Below are 19,056 nucleotides of genomic sequence, written 5' to 3'. Positions count from 1 at the left end.
ACTACATGACTGTGACAGCCCACTAGGTAGATGTATTGCCTCCCCCTGCAAGAACAGCAGCGGCGGCACCAGTAGCAGCATCTCGCAAACGCCAACTCGTTCCTAGGCAGGCTACGCTTTGTATCACCGCTTTCCAGAATACGCACACAGCTGAAAACCTCTTACGGCAACTGAGGAAGATCATCGCAGAATGGCTTACCCCAATTGGACCCTCCTGGGGATTTGTGGCATCGGACAACGCCAGCAATATTGTGCGTGCATTACATCTGGGCAAATTCCAGCACGTCCCATGTTTTGCACATACCTTGAATTTGGTGGTGCAGAATTATTTAAAAAACGACAGGGGCGTGCAAGAGATGCTGTCGGTGGCCAGAAGAATTGCGGGCCACTTTCGGCGTACAGGCACCGCGTACAGAAGACTGGAGCACCACCAAAAACACCTGAACCTGCCCTGCCATCATCTGAAGCAAGAGGTGGTAACGAGGTGGAATTCAACCCTCTATATGCTTCAGAGGATGGAGGAGCAGCAAAAGGCCATTCAAGCCTATACATCTGCCCACGATATAGGCAAAGGAGGTGGAATGTACCTGTCTCAAGCGCAGTGTAGAATGATTTCAACGTTGTGCAAGGTTCTGCAACCTTTTGAACTTGCCACATGTGAAGTCAGTTCAGACACTGCCAGCCTGAGTCAGGTCATTCCCCTCATCAGGATTTTGCAGAAGAAGCTGGAGGCATTGAAGGAGGAGCTAAAACAGAGCGATTCCGCTAGGCATGTGGGGCTTGTGGATGGAGCCCTTCATTCGCTTAACCAGGATTCACGTGTGGTCAATCTGTTGAAATCAGAGCACTACATTTTGGCCACCGTGCTCGATCCTAGATTTAAAACCTACCTTGGATCTCTCTTTACGGCAGACACAAGTCTGCAGAGGTTCAAAGACCTGCTGGTGAGAAAATTGTCAAGTCAAGCGGAACGCGACCCGTCAACATCTCCTCCTTCACATTCTCCCGCAACTGGGGGTGCGAGGAAAAGGCTACGAATTCCGAGCCCACCCGCTGGCAGTGATGCAGGGCAGTCTGGAGCGACTGCTGATGCTGACATCTGGTCCGGACTGAAGGACCTGCCAACGATTACTGACATGTTGTCTACTGTCACTGCATATGATTCTCTCACCATTGAAAGAATGGTGGAGGATTATATGAGTGACCGCATCCAAGTAGGCACGTCAGACAGTCCGTACGTATACTGGCAGGGAAAAGAGGCATTTGGAGGCCCTTGCACAAACTGGCTTTATTCTACCTAAGTTGCCCTCCCTCCAGTGTGTACTCCGAAAGAGTGTTTAGTGCAGCCGCTCACCTTGTCAGCAATCGGCGTACGAGGTTACTTCCAGAAAATGTGGAGAAGATGATGTTCATTAAAATGAATTATAATCAATTCCTCCATGGAGACATTCACCAGCAGCAATTGCCTCCAGAAAGTACACGGGGACCTGAGATGGTGGATTCCAGTGGGGACGAATTAATAATCTGTGAGGAGGGGGATGTACACAGTGAAAGGGGTGATGAATCGGACGATGATGATGAGGTGGACATCTTGCCTCCGTAGAGCCAGTTTGTGCAAGGAGAGATTGATTGCTTCTTTTTTGGTGGGGGCCCAAACCAACCAGTCATTTCAGTCACAGTCGTGTGGCAGACCCTGTTGCTGAAATGATGGGTTCGTTAAAGTGTGCATGTCCTGTTTTTACAATATAAGGGTGGGTGGGAGGGCCCAAGGACAATTCCATCTTGCACCTCTTTTTTCTTTCATTTTTCTTTGCGTCATGTGCTGTTTGGGGAGTATTTTTTTGAAGGGCCATCCTGCGTGACACTGCAGTGCCACTCCTAGATGGGCCAGGTGTTTGTGTCGGCCACTAGGGTCGCTTAGCTTAGTCACACAGCTACCTCATTGCGCCTCTTTTTTTCTTTGCGTCATGTGCTGTTTGGGGAGTATTTTTTTGAAGGGCCACCCTGCGTGACACTGCAGTGCCACTCCTAGATGGGCCAGGTGTTTGTGTCGGCCACTAGGGTCGCTTAGCTTAGTCACACAGCTACCTCATTGCGCCTCTTTTTTTCTTTGCGTCATGTGCTGTTTGGGGAGTATTTTTTTGAAGGGCCATCCTGCGTGACACTGCAGTGCCACTCCTAGATGGGCCAGGTGTTTGTGTCGGCCACTAGGGTCGCTTAGCTTAGTCACACAGCTACCTCATTGCGCCTCTTTTTTTCTTTGCGTCATGTGCTGTTTGGGGAGTATTTTTTTGAAGGGCCATCCTGCGTGACACTGCAGTGACACTCCTAGATGGGCCACGTGTTTGTGTCGGCCACTAGGGTCGCTTAGCTTAGTCACACAGCTACCTCATTGCGCCTCTTTTTTTCTTTGCGTCATGTGCTGTTTGGGGAGTATTTTTTTGAAGGGCCATCCTGCGTGACACTGCAGTGCCACTCCTAGATGGGCCAGGTATTTGTGTCGGCCACTAGGGTCGCTTAGCTTAGTCACACAGCTACCTCATTGCGCCTCTTTTTTTCTTTGCGTCATGTGCTGTTTGGGGAGTATTTTTTTGAAGGGCCATCCTGCGTGACACTGCAGTGCCACTCCTAGATGGGCCAGGTGTTTGTGTCGGCCACTAGGGTCGCTTAGCTTAGTCACACAGCTACCTCATTGCGTCTCTTTTTTTCTTTGCGTCATGTGCTGTTTGGGGAGTATTTTTTTTAAGGGCCATCCTGCGTGACACTGCAGTGCCACTCCTAGATGGGCCAGGTGTTTGTGTCGGCCACTAGGGTCGCTTAGCTTAGCCATCCAGCGACCTCGGTGCAAATTTTAGGACTAAAAATAATATTGTGAGGTGTGAGGTGTTCAGAATAGACTGAAAATGAGTGGAAATTATGGTTATTGAGGTTAATAATACTATGGGATCAAAATGACCCCCAAATTCTATGATTTAAGCTGTTTTTTAGGGTTTTTTGAAAAAAACACCCGAATCCAAAACACACCCGAATCCGACAAAAAAAATTCGGTGAGGTTTTGCCAAAACGCGTCCGAACCCAAAACACGGCCACAGAACTGAACCCAAAACCAAAACACAAAACCCGAAAAATTTCAGGTGCACATCACTATTATATACACACAAACACACACACACACACACACACACACACCACAGGTTCACTACATACACACACACACACACACACACACACACACACACCATGGGTTCACTATATATACACACACACACACACACACACACACACACACACACACACACACACCACAGGATCACTACATATACACACACACACACACACACCATGGGTTCACTACACATATACACACACACACCACCGGATCACTACATACACACACACACACACACACACCACACACCATGGGTTCACTACATATATATACACACACACACACACACACCACGGGATCACTACATATACACACACACACACACCACGGGATCACTACACACACACCACAGGATCACTACACACACCACAGAATCACTACACACACACACCACAGGATCACCACACACACACACACACACACACACACCATGGGATCACTACATATATACCACACACACCACACACACACACACACACACACCACAGGATCACTACATACTGTATACACACACACAACCCCACCTACACAATCACACTCTCCTCATCTCCCCCTGCAGGTGACCCTCCAGTATTTAGAGATAAACTCTCTGCGAGAGGAGCTGCAGAGGCTGCGTGACTTATCACAGCAGAGTGACCGTGACAGCGCCCTACAACAAGCTGTGTGTGACCGCGACGAGGCCATTAAGAAGTAAGTCTCCTGCACACAGCAAATAAAACCTCACGCCATTTCCCCGTAATCACGTGCTGAAAGTACGATGGGTAACACCACAAACGCCGACCTCCGACACCATAACACCAGCACCTTCTCTCACTAGTTACCAGCCCGTCACAAACATAAATGCAATGTTAACATTTGAATTGCTCTATCAGGCGCCATCCAATGGCCACCGGTGTGCAAAACACTTCAATACCCCCCAAAGTGGTGAGGAGCAGCATAAGCCTTTTATTATATAGGATCTACTGCTCAGATTAGCACCATCCCCGTCACACATGAGCAGGAGAATGAGGTGTATCAGGGCTGTTCAGCGCAGCATTACCTTGGTCAGAATGGCCGAGTGTCTGGCGGAATGTGCGGTACTTAGGACGGAGTGACTGGCGGAATGTGCGGTACTTAGGACTGAGTGACTGGCGGAATGTGTGGTACTTAGGACTGAGTGACTGGCGGAATGTGCGGTACTTAGGACGGAGTGACTGGCGGAATGTGCGGGTACTTAGGACTGAGTGACTGGCGGAATGTGTGGTACTTAGGACTGAGTGACTGGCGGAATGTGCGGTACTTAGGACTGAGTGACTGGCAGAGTGTACGGTACTTAGGACTGAGTGACTGGCGGAATGTGCGGTACTTAGGACTGAGTGACGCAGAATGTGCGGGTACTTAGGACTGAGTGACTGGCGGAATGTGCGGTACTGAGGAATGAGTGACTGGCGGAATGTGCGGTACTTAGGACTGAGTGACAGATGGAATGTGCGGTACTTAGGACTGAGTGACAGTTGGAATGTGCGGTACTTAGGACTGAGTGACTGGCGGAATGTGTGGTACTTACGACTGAGTGACTGGCGGAATGTGCGGTACTGAGGACTGAGTGACTTGCGGAATGTGCGGTACTTAGGACTGAGTGACTGGCAAAATGTGTGGTACTTAGGGCTGAGTGACTGGAATGTGTGGTACTTAGGACTGAGTGACTGGCAGAATGTGCGGTACTTAGGACTGAGTGACTGGCGGAATGTGCGGTACTTAGGACTGAGTGACTGGCGGAATGTGCGGTACTGAGGAATGAGTGACAGTTGGAATGTGCAGTACTTAGGACTGAGTGACAGTTGGAATGTGCGGTACTTAGGACGGAGTGACTGGCGGAATGTGTGGTACTTACGACTGAGTGAGTGGCGGAATGTGCGGTACTGAGGACTGAGTGACTGGCGGAATGTGCGGTACTTACGACTGAGTGACTGGCGGAATGTGTGGTACTTAGGACTGAGTGACTGGCAGAATGTGCGGTACTGAGGACTGAGTGACTGGCGGAATGTGCTGTATTTAGGGCTGAGTGACTGGAGGAATGTGCGGTACTTAGGACTGAGTGACTGGAGGAATGTGCGGTACTTAGGACTGAGTGACTGGAGGAATGTGCGGTACTTAGGACTGAGTGACTGGCGGAATGTGTGGTACTTAGGACTGAGTGACTGGCGGAATGTGTGGTACTTAGGACTGAGTGACTGGCAGAATGTGCGGTACTTAGGGCTGAGTGACTGATGGAATGTGCGGTACTTAGGACTGAGTGACTGGAGGAATGTGCGGTACTTAGGACTGAGTGACTGGTGGAATGTGCGGTACTTAGGACTGAGTGACTGGAGAAATGTGCGGTACTTAGGACTGAGTGACTGGCGAAGTGTGCAGTACTTAGGACTGAGTGACTGGCAGAATGTGCGGTACTTAGGACTGAGTGACTGGAGGAATGTGCGGTACTTAGGACTGAGTGACTGGAGAAATGTGCGATACTTAGGACTGAGTGACTGGCAAAGTGTGCAGTACTTAGGACTGAGTGACTGGCAGAATGTGCGGTAATTAGGACTGAGTGACTGGCGGAATGTGCGGTACTTAGGACTGAGTGACTGGTAGAATGTGCGGTACTTAGGACTGAGTGACTGGCGGAATGTGCGGTACTTAGGGCTAAGTGACTGGAATGTGTGGTACTTAGGACTGAGTGACTGGCGGAATGTGCGGTACTTAAGACTGAGTGACTGGCGGAATGTGCTGTACTTAGGACCGAGTGACTGGCAGAATGTTCGGTACTTAGGACTGAGTGACTGGCAGAATGTGCGGTACTTAGGCCTGAGTGACTGGAGGAATGTGCGGTACTTAGGACTGAGAGACTGGAGGAATGTGCGGTACTTAGGGTTGAGTGACTGGAGGAATGTGCGGTACTTAGGACTGAGTGACTGGAGGAATGTGCGGTACTTAGGACTGAGTGACTGGGGGAATGTGCGGTACTTAGGACTGAGTGACTGGCGGAATGTGCGGTACTTAGGACTGAGTGACTGGTGGAATGTGCTGTATTTAGGGCTGAGTGACTGGAGGAATGTGCAGTACTTAGGGCTGAGTGACTGGAATGTGTGGTACTTAGGACTGAGTGACTGGCGGAATGTGCGGTACTTAGGGCTGAGTGACTGGAATGTGTGGTACTTAGGACTGAGTGACTGGCGGAATGTGCGGTACTTAGGGCAGAGTGACTGGCAGAATGTGCAGTACTTAGGGCTGAGTGACTGGCGGAATGTGCGGTACTTAGGACTGAGTGACTGGTGGAATGTGCAGTACTTAGGACTGAGTGACTGGAGGAATGTGCGGTACTTAGGACTGAGAGACTGGAGGAATGTGCAGTACTTAGGACTGAGTGACTGGTGGAATGTGCGGTACTTAGGACTGAGTGACTGGTGGAATGTGCTGTACTTAGGACTGAGTGACTGGAGGAATGTGCGGTACTTAGGACTGAGAGACTGGAGGAATGTGCGGTACTTAGGACTGAGTGACTGGCGGAATGTGCGGTACTTAGGACTGGGTGACTGGCGGAATGTGCTGTATTTAGGGCTGAGTGACTGGAGGAATGTGCTGTACTTAGGACTGAGAGACTGGAGGAATGTGCGGTACTTAGGGCTGAGTGACTGGCGGAATGTGCAGTACTTAGGACTGAGTGACTGGAGGAATGTGCGGTACTTAGGACTGAGAGACTGGAGGAATGTGCGGTACTTAGGACTGAGAGACTGGAGGAATGTGCGGTACTTAGGACTGAGTGACTGGAGGAATGTGCGGTACTTAGGACTGAGTGACTGGCGGAATGTGCTGTATTTAGGGCTGAGTGACTGGAGGAATGTGAGGTACTGAGGACTGAGTGACTGGTGGAATGTGCAGTACTTAGGACTGAGTAACTTGCGGAATGTGCGATACTTAGGACTGAATGACTGGAGGAATGTGCGGTACTTAGGGCTGAGTTACTGGCGGAATGTGCGGTACTTAGGACTGAGTGACTGGCAGAATGTGCGGTACTTAGGACTGAGTGACTGGAGGAATGTGCGGTACTTAGGACTGAGTGACTGGCGGAATGTGCAGTACTTAGGACTGGGTGACTGGCGGAATGTGCAGTACTTAGGACTGGGTGACTGGCGGAATGTGCAGTACTTAGGACTGGGTGACTGGCGGAATGTGCTGTATTTAGGGCTGAGTGACTGGAGGAATGTGCGGTACTTAGGGTTGAGTGACTGGAGGAATGTGCGGTACTTAGGACTGAGAGACTGGAGGAATGTGCGGTACTTAGGACTGAGAGACTGGAGGAATGTGCAGTACTTAGGACTGAGTGACTGGTGGAATGTGCAGTACTTAGGGCTGAGTGACTGGAGGAATGTGCTGTACTTAGGGCTGAGTTACTGGCGGAATGTGCGGTACTTAGGACTGAGTGACTGGAGGAATGTGCGGTACTTAAGGTTGAGTGACTGGAGGAATGTGTGGTACTTAGGGCTGAGTGACTGGAGGAATGTGCGGTACTTAGGGCTGAGTGACTAGTGGAATGTGCTGTATTTAGGACTGAGTGACTGGAGGAATGTGCGGTACTTAGAGCTGAGTGACTAGTGGAATGTGCGGTACTTAGGACTGAGTGACTGGAGGAATGTGCGGTACTTAGGACTGAGTGACTGGCGGAATGTGAGATACTGAGGACTGAGTGACTGGCGGAATGTGAGATACTTAGGGCTGAGTGACTGGAGGAATGTGCGGTACTTAGGGCTGAGTGACTGGCGGAATGTGCGGTACTTTGAGCTGAGTGACTGGCGGAATGTGCGGTACTTAGGACTGAGTGACTGGCGGAATGTGAGATACTGAGGACTGAGTGACTGGCGGAATGTGCGGTACTTAGGACTGAGTGACTGGAGGAATGTGCGGTACTTAGGACTGAGAGACTGGAGGAATGTGCAGTACTTAGGACTGAGTGACTGGTGGAATGTGCGGTACTTAGGACTGAGTGACTGGTGGAATGTGCTGTACTTAGGACTGAGTGACTGGAGGAATGTGCGGTACTTAGGACTGAGAGACTGGAGGAATGTGCGGTACTTAGGGCTGAGTGACTGGCGGAATGTGCAGTACTTAGGACTGAGTGACTGGAGGAATGTGCGGTACTTAGGACTGAGAGACTGGAGGAATGTGCGGTACTTAGGGCTGAGTGACTGGCGGAATGTGCAGTACTTAGGACTGAGTGACTGGAGGAATGTGCGGTACTTAGGACTGAGAGACTGGAGGAATGTGCGGTACTTAGGACTGAGAGACTGGCGGAATGTGCTGTATTTAGGGCTGAGTGACTGGAGGAATGTGAGGTACTGAGGACTGAGTGACTGGTGGAATGTGCAGTACTTAGGACTGAGTAACTTGCGGAATGTGCGATACTTAGGACTGAATGACTGGAGGAATGTGCGGTACTTAGGGCTGAGTTACTGGCGGAATGTGCGGTACTTAGGACTGAGTGACTGGCAGAATGTGCGGTACTTAGGACTGAGTGACTGGAGGAATGTGCGGTACTTAGGACTGAGTGACTGGAGGAATGTGCAGTACTTAGGACTGGGTGACTGGCGGAATGTGCAGTACTTAGGACTGGGTGACTGGCGGAATGTGCAGTACTTAGGACTGGGTGACTGGCGGAATGTGCAGTACTTAGGACTGGGTGACTGGCGGAATGTGCTGTATTTAGGGCTGAGTGACTGGAGGAATGTGCGGTACTTAGGGTTGAGTGACTGGAGGAATGTGCGGTACTTAGGACTGAGAGACTGGAGGAATGTGCGGTACTTAGGACTGAGAGACTGGAGGAATGTGCAGTACTTAGGACTGAGTGACTGGAGGAATGTGAGGTACTGAGGACTGAGTGACTGGTGGAATGTGCAGTACTTAGGGCTGAGTGACTGGAGGAATGTGCTGTACTTAGGGCTGAGTTACTGGCGGAATGTGCGGTACTTAGGACTGAGTGACTGGAGGAATGTGCGGTACTTAAGGTTGAGTGACTGGAGGAATGTGTGGTACTTAGGGCTGAGTGACTGGAGGAATGTGCGGTACTTAGGGCTGAGTGACTAGTGGAATGTGCTGTATTTAGGACTGAGTGACTGGAGGAATGTGCGGTACTTAGAGCTGAGTGACTAGTGGAATGTGCGGTACTTAGGACTGAGTGACTGGAGGAATGTGCGGTACTTAGGACTGAGTGACTGGCGGAATGTGAGATACTGAGGACTGAGTGACTGGCGGAATGTGAGATACTTAGGGCTGAGTGACTGGAGGAATGTGCGGTACTTAGGGCTGAGTGACTGGCGGAATGTGCGGTACTTTGAGCTGAGTGACTGGCGGAATGTGCGGTACCTAGGACTGAGTGACTGGCGGAATGTGAGATACTGAGGACTGAGTGACTGGCGGAATGTGAGATACTTAGGGCTGAGTGACTGGAGGAATGTGCGGTACTTAGGGCTGAGTGACTGGTGGAATGTGCGGTACTTTGAGCTGAGTGACTGGCGGAATGTGCGGTACTTTGAGCTGAGTGACTGGCAAAATGTATGTTACTTAGGGCTGAGTGACTGGAGGAATGTGCGGTACTTAGGACTGAGTGACTGGCGGAATGTGCGGTACTTAGGGCTGAGCGACTGGCGGAATGTGCGGTACTTAGGACTGAGTGACTGGTGGAATGTGCAGTACTTAGGACTGAGTGACTGGCAGAATGTGTGGTACTTAGGACTGAGTGACTGGCGAATGTGCGGTACTTAGGGCTGAGTGACTGGTGGAATGTGCAATACTTAGGACTGAGTGACTGGCAGAATGTGCGGTACTTAGGACTGAGTGACTGGCGGAATATGCGGTACTTAGGGCTGAGTGTCTGGCGGAATGTGCGGTACTTAGGACTGAGTGACTGGCGGAATATGCGGTACTTAGGACTGAGTGACTGCTGGAATGGGAGGTACTGAGGACACGGTGACTGGTGCAATGTGGAGTTTTTAGGATGCAGTGACTGGTGGAATGTGCGGTACTTAGGACTGAGTGACTGGTGGAATGTGCGGTACTTAGGACACGGTGACTGGTGGAATGTGGAGTTTTTAAGACGCAGTGACTGGTGTAATGTGCGGTACTTAGGACTGAGTGACTGGTGGAATGTGCTGTACTTAGGACTTGGTGACTGGTGGAATGTGTGGTACTTAGGACTGAGTGACTGGTGGAATGTGCGGTACTTAGGACTGAGTGACTGGTGGAATGTGCTGTACTTAGGACATAGTGACTGGTGGAATGTGGAGCTTTTAGGATGCGGTGACTGGTGGAATGTGGAGTTTTTAGGATGCGGTGACTGGTGGAATGTGGAGTGAGGCGTTCTATAGGATTGCTTGAATGGACTTTGGTAATGTGTGTCTGGATGGTTGATGGAGTTATGGAGGCTTTATTGGTGTAAGGTGTTACTTTATTATAATGGAGTCAGCTACGCAAGGAACAGGAATAAACCATGTGAGATGCGGAATATTATAGGTGCATTTTGTGTGTGCAGGAAAGGAGAGCTGGAGCTGGAGTTGGCAAAGTGTCGCTTGGAGAAAGATTCCATGAGTCGGCAACTACTAAGCGCAGTTGAACAGAAAGTGTCACTGAGCCAGGAGCTGGAGGCATGGCAGGTAAGGGGATTGGAGAGCTGGGGGTGTGGCAGGTGAGGGGATTGGAAAACTGGAACCGCAGCAGGAGAGGGGATTGGGTAACTGGAGGTGTGGCATGTGTGGGGGCTGGAGAGCTGGAGGTGTGGCAGGTGAGAGGTTTGGAGAGCTGGAGGCATGGCAGGTCAGGGGATTGGGGAGCTGGAGGCATGGCAGGAGAAGAGGGGATTGGAGAGCTGGAGGCCTGGCAGGAAAGGGGATTGGAGAGCTGGAGGCGTGGCAGGTGAGGGATTGTAGAGCTAGAGGCGTGGCAGGTGAGGGGATAGGAGAGCTGGAGGCGTGGCAGGAGAGGGGATTGGAGAGCTGGAGGTGTGGCAGGTGAGGGGACTGGAGAGCTGGAGGCGTGGCAGGAGAGGGGATTCGGGAGCTGGAGGCATGGCAGGAGAAGGTATTGGGGAATTGGAGGTGTGGCAGGAGAAGGGATTGGGGAATTGGAGGTGTGGCAGGAGAGGGGATTGTGGAATTGGAGGTGTTGCAGGAGAGGCGATTGGGGAACTGGATGTGTGGGGGTTGAGGGAATTGGGGAGCTAGAGGCATGGCAGGAGAGGGGATTGGGAAGATGGAGGCATGGCATGAGAGGGGATTGGAGAGCTGGAGGAATGGCAGGAGAGGGGATTGGGGAACTGGAGGTGTGGCAGGTGAGGGGATTGTAGAGCTAGAGGCGTGGCAGGTGAGGTGATTGGGGAGCTGGAGGCGTGGCAGGAGAGGGGATTGGGGAACTGGATGTGTGGGGGAAGAGGCAATTGGGGAACTGGAGGCATGGCAGGAGAGGGGATTAGGTAACTGGAAGTGTGGCAGGAGAGGGGATTGGGGAATTGGAGGTGTGGCAGGAGAGGGGATTGGGGAGCTGGAGGTGTGGCAGGTGAGGGGACTGGAGAGCTGGAGGCGTGGCAGGAGAGGGGATTCGGGAGCTGGAGGCGTGGCAGGAGAGGGTATTGAGGAACTGGATGTGTGGGGGGAGAGGGAATTGGGGAGCTGGAGGCATGGCAGGAGAGGGGATTGGGGAACTGGAGGTGTGGCAGGTGAGGGGATTAGGTAACTGGAAGTGTGGCAGGAGAGGGGATTGGGGAATTGGAGGTGTGGCAGGAGAGGGGATTGGGGAATTGGAGGTGTGGCAGGAGAGGGGATTGGGGAATTGGAGGTGTGGCAGGAGAGGGGATTGAGGAACTGTATGTGTGGGGGGAGAGGGAATTGGGGAGCTGGAGGCATAGCAGGAGAGAGGATTGGGAAGATGGAGGCATGGCATGAGATGGGATTGGAGAGCTGGAGGAATGGCAGGAAAGGGGATTGGGGAACTGGAGGTGTGGCAGGTGAGGGGATTGTAGAGCTAGAGGCGTGGCAGGTGAGGGGATTGGGGAACTGGAGGTGTGGCAGGTGAGGGGATTGTAGAGCTGGAGGCGCGTGGCAGGAGAGGGGATTGGGGAACTGGATGTGTGGGGGGAGAGGGAATTGGGGAGCTGGAGGCATGGCAGGAGAGGGGATTGGGGAACTGGAGGTGTGGCAGGTGAGGGGATTAGGTAACTGGAAGTGTGGCAGGAGAGGGGATTGGGGAATTGGAGGTGTGGCAGGAGAGGGGATTGGGGAATTGGAGGTGTGGCAGGAGAGGGGATTGGGGAACTGGAGGTGTGGCAGGAGAGGGGATTGAGGAACTGGATGTGTGGGGGGAGAGGGAATTGGGGAGCTGGAGGCATCGCAGGAGAGAGGATTGGGAAGCTGGAGGCATGGCATGAGAGGGGATTGGGGAGCTGGAGGTATGGCAGGAGAGGGTATTGGGGAGCCTGAGGCATGGCAGGTGAGGGGATATATAAGCTGGGGGCATGGCAGGTGAGGGGATTGGGGAACTGGAGGTGTGGCAGGTGAGGAGACTGGAGAGCTGGAGTCACGGCAGGTGATGGGATTGGGGAGCTGGAGGTGTGGCAGGTGAGGGGATTGGGGAATTGGAGGTGTGGTAGGTGAGGGGATTGGGGAGCTGGAGGTGTGGCAGGTGAGGGGATTGGGGAATTGGAGGTGTGGCAGGGGAGGGGATTGGGGAGCTGGAGGTGTGGCAGGTGAGGGGATTGGGGAACTGGAGGTGTGGCAGGAGAGGGGATTGGGGAATTGGAGGTGTGGCAGGGGAGGGGATTGGGGAGCTGGAGGTGTGGCAGGTGAGGGGATTGGGGAACTGGAGGTGTGGCAGGAGAGGGGATTGGGGAATTGGAGGTGTGGCAGGGGAGGGGATTGGGGAGCTGGAGGTGTGGCAGGTGAGGGGATAGGGGAACTGGAGGTGTGGCAAGAGAGGGGATTGGGGAACTGGAGGCGTGGCAGGAGAGGGGATTGGGGAACTGGAGGCGTGGCAGGAGAGGGGATTGGGGAACTGGAGATGTGGCAGGAGAGGGGATTGGGGAACTGGAGGTGTGGCGGGAGAGGGGATTGGGGAACTGGAGGCGTGGCAGGTGAGGGGATTGGGGAATTGGAGGTGTGGTAGGTGAGGGGATTGGGGAGCTGGAGGTGTGGCAGGTGAGGGGATTGGGGAACTGGAGGCGTGGCAGGAGAGGGGATTGGGGAACTGGAGGTGTGGCAGGTGAGGGGATTGGGGAATTGGAGGTGTGGTAGGTGAGGGGATTGGGGAACTGGAGGCGTGGCAGGAGAGGGGATTGGGGAACTGGAGGCGTGGCAGGAGAGGGGATTGGGGAACTGGAGGCGTGGCAGGAGAGGGGATTGGGGAACTGGAGGTGTGGCAGGTGAGGGGATTGGGGAATTGGAGGTGTGGTAGGTGAGGGGATTGGGGAGCTGGAGGTGTGGCAGGTGAGGGGATAGGGGAACTGGAGGTATGGCAGGAGAGGGGATTGGGGAGCTGGAGGTGTGGCAGGAGAGGGGATTGGCGAACTGGAGGCATGGTAGGAGAGGGGATTGGGGAACTGGAGGTGTGGCAGATGAGGGGATTGAGGAATTGGAGGTGTGGCAGGTGAGGGGATTGGGGAACTGGAGGTGTGGCAGGTGAGGGGATTGGGAAACTGGTGGTGTGGCAGGTGAGGGGATTGGAGAGCAGGAAGCATGGCGAGTGAGGGGATTGGGGAACTGGAGGCGTGGCAGATAAGGGGTTTGGTGAAGTGGAGGTGTGGCAGGTGAGGGGATTGGGGAACTAAAGATGTGGCAGGAGAGGGGATTTGGATGGTGGAGGAGTGTGGTAGGTGAGGGGATTGGGGTATTGGAGGTGTGACAGGAGAGGGGATTAGGGAACTGGAGGTGTGGCAGAAGAGGGGATTGGGGAGCTGGAGGAGTGGTAGGTGAGGGGATTGGGGAACTGGAGGAGCGGTAGGAGAGGGGATTGGGGAACTGGAGATGTGGCAGGAGAGGGGATTGGGGAACTGGAGGTGTGGCAGGAGGGGATTGGGGAATTGGAGGTGTGGCAGGGGAGAGGATTGGGGAGCTGGAGGTGTGGCAGGAGAGGGGATTGGGGAATTGGAGGTGTGGCAGGGGAGGGGATTGGGGAGCTGGAGGTGTGGCAGGTGAGGGGATTGGGGAACTGGAGGTGTGGCAGGAGAGGGGATTGGGGAACTGGAGGTGTGGCAGGAGAGGGGATTGGGGAATTGGAGGTGTGGCAGGGGAGGGGATTGGGGAGCTGGAGGTGTGGCAGGTGAGGGGATTGGGGAACTGGAGGTGTGGCAGGAGAGGGGATTGGGGAACTGGAGGTGTGGCAGGAGAGGGGATTGGGGAATTGGAGGTGTGGCAGGGGAGGGGATTGGGGAGCTGGAGGTGTGGCAGGTGAGGGGATTGGGGAACTGGAGGTGTGGCAGGAGAGGGGATTGGGGAATTGGAGGTGTGGCAGGGGAGGGGATTGGGGAGCTGGAGGTGTGGCAGGTGAGGGGATAGGGGAACTGGAGGTGTGGCAAGAGAGGGGATTGGGGAACTGGAGGCGTGGCAGGAGAGGGGATTGGGGAACTGGAGGCGTGGCAGGAGAGGGGATTGGGGAACTGGAGATGTGGCAGGAGAGGGGATTGGGGAACTGGAGGTGTGGCGGGAGAGGGGATTGGGGAACTGGAGGCGTGGCAGGTGAGGGGATTGGGGAATTGGAGGTGTGGTAGGTGAGGGGATTGGGGAGCTGGAGGTGTGGCAGGTGAGGGGATTGGGGAACTGGAGGCGTGGCAGGAGAGGGGATTGGGGAACTGGAGGTGTGGCAGGTGAGGGGATTGGGGAATTGGAGGTGTGGTAGGTGAGGGGATTGGGGAACTGGAGGCGTGGCAGGAGAGGGGATTGGGGAACTGGAGGCGTGGCAGGAGAGGGGATTGGGGAACTGGAGGCGTGGCAGGAGAGGGGATTGGGGAACTGGAGGCGTGGCAGGTGAGGGGTTTGGGGAATTGGAGGCGTGGCAGGTGAGGGGATTGGGGAATTGGAGGTGTGGCAGGTGAGGGGATTGGGGAATTGCAGGTGTGGCAGGTGAGGGAAACTGGAGATGTGGCAGGTGAGTGGATTGGGGAATTGGAGGTGTGGCAGGTGAGGGGTTTGGGGAATTGGAGGAGTGGCAGGTGAGGGGTTTGGGGACTTGGAGGCGTGGCAGGAGAAGGGAATGGGGAACTGGAGGCGTGGCAGTTGAGGGGATTGGGGAACTGGAGGCGTGGCAGTTGGGGGGATTGGGGAATTGGAGGTGTGGCAGAAGAGGGGATTGGGGAGCTGGAGGTGCGGCAGGAGAGGGGATTTGGAAGATGGAGGAGTGGTAGGTGAGTGGATTGGGGAATTGGAGGTGTGGCAGAAGAGGGGATTGGGGAGCTGGAGGTGTGGCAGGAGAGGCTATTGGCAAACTGGAGGCATGGTAGGAGAGGGGATTGGGGAACTGGAGGTGTGGCAGCTGAGGGGATTGAGGAATTGGAGGTGTGGCAGGTGAGGGGATTGGGGAACTGGAGGTGTGGCAGGTGAGGGGATTGGGAAACTGGAGGTGTGGCAGGTGAGGGGATTGGAGAGCTGGAAGCATGGCGAGTGAGGGGATTGGGGAACTGGAGGTGTGGCAGGAGAGGGGATTGGGGAACTGGAGGTGTGGCAGGTGAGCTGATTGGGGAACTGGAGGTGTGGCAGGTGAGGGGATTTGAAAGCTGGAGGCATGGCAAGTGAGGGGATTGGGGAACTGGAGGTGTGGCAGGAGAGGGGATTGGGGAGCTGTAGGCATGGCAGGTGAGGGGTTTAGGGAATTGGAGGCGTGGCAGATAAGGGGTTTGGTGAAGTGGAGGTGTGGCAGGTGAGGGGAATGGGGAACTGGAGGCGTGGCAGGAGAGGGGATTTGGAAGCTGCTGGAGTCGCAGGTGAGGGGATTGGGGAACTGGAGGTGTGGCAGGAGAGGAGATTTGGATGGTGGAGGAGTGTGGTAGGTGAGGGGATTGGGGAATTGGAGGTGTGGCAGAAGAGAGGATTGGGGAATTGGAGGTGTGACAGGAGAGGGGATTGGGGAACTGGAGGTGTGGCAGAAGAGGGGATTGGGGAGCTGGAGGAGTGGTAGGTGAGGGGATTGGGGAACTGGAGATGTGGCAGGAGAGGGGATTGGGGAACTGGAGATGTGGCAGGACAGGGGATTGGGGAACTGGAGGCGTGGCAGGAGAGGGGATTGGGGAACTGGAGGCGTGGCAGGAGAGGGGATTTGGAAGCTGCTGGAGTGGCAGGTGAGGGGATTGGGGAACTGGAGGTGTGGCAGGAGAGGAGATTTGGATGGTGGAGGAGTGTGGTAGGTGAGGGGATTGGGGAATTGGAGGTGTGGCAGAAGAGAGGATTGGGGAATTGGAGGTGTGACAGGAGAGGGGATTGGGGAACTGGAGGTGTGGCAGAAGAGGGGATTGGGGAGCTGGAGGAGTGGTAGGTGAGGGGATTGGGGAACTGGAGATGTGGCAGGAGAGGGGATTGGGGAACTGGAGGTGTGGCAGGACAGGGGATTGGGGAACTGGAGGCGTGGCAGGAGAGGGGATTGGGGAACTGGAGGCGTGGCAGGAGAGGGGATTGGGGAACTGGAGGTGTGGCAGGTGAGGGGATTGGGGAATTGGAGGTGTGGTAGGTGAGGGGATTGGGGAGCTGGAGGTGTGGCAGGTGAGGGGATAGGGGAATTGGAGGTGTGGCAGGAGAGGAGATTTGGATGGTGGAGGAGTGTGGTAGGTGAGGGGATTGGGGAATTGGAGGTGTGGCAGAAGAGAGGATTGGGGAATTGGAGGTGTGACAGGAGAGGGGATTGGGGAACTGGAGGTGTGGCAGAAGAGGGGATTGGGGAGCTGGAGGAGTGGTAGGTGAGGGGATTGGGGAACTGGAGATGTGGCAGGAGAGGGGATTGGGGAACTGGAGGCGTGGCAGGAGAGGGGATTGGGGAACTGGAGGCGTGGCAGGAGAGGGGATTGGGGAACTGGAGGTGTGGCAGGTGAGGGGATTGGGGAGCTGGAGGTGTGGCAGGTGAGGGGATAGGGGAACTGGAGGCGTGGCAAGAGAGGGGATTTGGAAGCTGGAGATGTGGCAGGAGAGGGGATTGGGGAACTGGAGATGTGGCAGGAGAGGGGATTGGGGAACTGGAGGTGTGGCAGGTGAGGGGATAGAGGAATTGGAGGTGTGGTAGGTGAGGGGATTGGGGAGCTGGAGGTGTGGCAGGTGAGGGGATTGGGGAGCTGGAGGTGTGGCAGGAGAGGGGATTTGGAAGCTGGAGATGTGGCAGGAGAGGGGACTGGGGAATTGGAGGTGTGGCAGAAAATAGGATTTTAATACCTACTGGTAAATCCTTTTCTCTTAGTCCGTAGAGGATGCTGGGGACGCTTCAAAGACCATGGGGTATACACGGGATCCGCAGGAGACATGGGCACTTTAAGACTTTTAAGGGGTGTGAACTGGCTTCTCCCTCTATGCCCCTCCTCCAGACTCCAGTTATAGGAACTGTGCCCAGGGAGACAGACATTTCGAGGAAAGGATTTATTGTTAACTAAGGTGGGACACATACCAGCTCACACCTCAAACACGCCATACAACATGGCATTTAACAGAAAACCAGTCAACGGCATGACCAACAGCAGCAACAGGCTGACCACAACGCAACACAACTCGTGTATAAACATAATTAAGAATTAACAACTGCAGATACAGCCCGCACTGGGACGGGCGCCCAGCATCCTCTACGGACTAAGAGAAAAGGATTTACCGGTAGGTAATAAAAATGCTATTTTCTCATACTTCCTAGAGGATGCTGGGGATGCTTCAAAGACCATGGGGCTTATACCAAAGCTCCAGAACGGGCGGGAGAGTGCGGATGACTCTGCAGCACCGATTGACCAAACATGAGGTCCTCATCAGCCAGGGTATCAAACTTGTAAAATTTTGCAAAAGTGTTTGAACCCGACCAAGTAGCTGCTAGGCAGAGTTGTAATGCCGAGACCCCGCGGACAGCCGCCCAGGATGAGCCCACTTTCCTGGTAGAATGGGCCTTCACTGATTTTAGTAACGGCAATCCAGCCGTAGAATGAGCCTGCTGAATCGTATTGCAGATCCAGCGCGCAATAGTCTGCTTGGAAGCAGGCATTCCAATCTTGTTGGCAGCATACAGGATAAACAGCCTCTGTTTTCCTAAGTTGAGCCGTTCTGGCGACATAAATCTTCAAGGCCCTGACAACATCGAGGGATTTTTACTCCGCGACGGCGTCAGTAGCCACTGGTTGGTTCATGTGGAACGATGAATAGGCTGGTTCATGTGGAACGATGAAACCACCTTCGGCAGAAATTTTTGACGCGTCCTCAACTCTGCTCTATCTTCATGGAAGATCAAATAAGGACTCTTGCAAGACAAAGCCGCTAACTCAGACACCCTACTTGCGGATGCCAAGGCCAACAGCATGACCACTTTCCCACGTGAGAAATTTCAACTCAACCTTCTGTAAAGGTTCAAACCAATGTGATTGAAGAAAATGCAACACCACGTTAAGATCCTATAGTGCCACTGGGGGCACAAATGGAGGTTGGATGTGCAAAACTCCTTTCACGAAAGTCTGAACTTCTGGAAAAGAGGCCAATTGTTTTTGAAAGAAAACTGATAAGGCCGAAATTTTTACTTTAATCGAGCCTAACTTTAGGCCCGCATCCACACCTGCTTGCAGGAAATGGAGAAAACGCCCAAGCTGAAATTCTTCCGTAGGAGCCTTCTTGGATTCACACCAAGACACATATTTTCTCCAAATACGGTGATAATGTTTAGACGTC

At 53.8% G+C, this 19,056-nt stretch overlaps 1 protein-coding gene across 3 annotated transcripts in view; it reads left to right on the top strand.

Annotated features, from left to right (window-relative positions):
* The window catches only part of BICDL2 (BICD family like cargo adaptor 2), a 141,155-nt gene that overhangs the window by 110,638 nt on the left and 11,461 nt on the right, over positions 1-19,056 (top strand). For all 3 annotated transcript variants that reach the window (XM_063935466.1, XM_063935465.1, XM_063935464.1), the window contains exons 8-9: positions 3,729-3,859; positions 10,716-10,836. In XM_063935466.1, coding sequence (XP_063791536.1) covers positions 3,729-3,859; positions 10,716-10,836 — 252 coding nt within the window. The remainder of the gene's footprint in view (positions 1-3,728; positions 3,860-10,715; positions 10,837-19,056) is intronic.

Source organism: Pseudophryne corroboree, chromosome 7, assembly GCF_028390025.1.
Source record: "Pseudophryne corroboree isolate aPseCor3 chromosome 7, aPseCor3.hap2, whole genome shotgun sequence".
Lineage (NCBI taxonomy): Eukaryota > Metazoa > Chordata > Amphibia > Anura > Myobatrachidae > Pseudophryne > Pseudophryne corroboree.
This window is presented reverse-complemented; position numbering and strand designations above follow the sequence as displayed.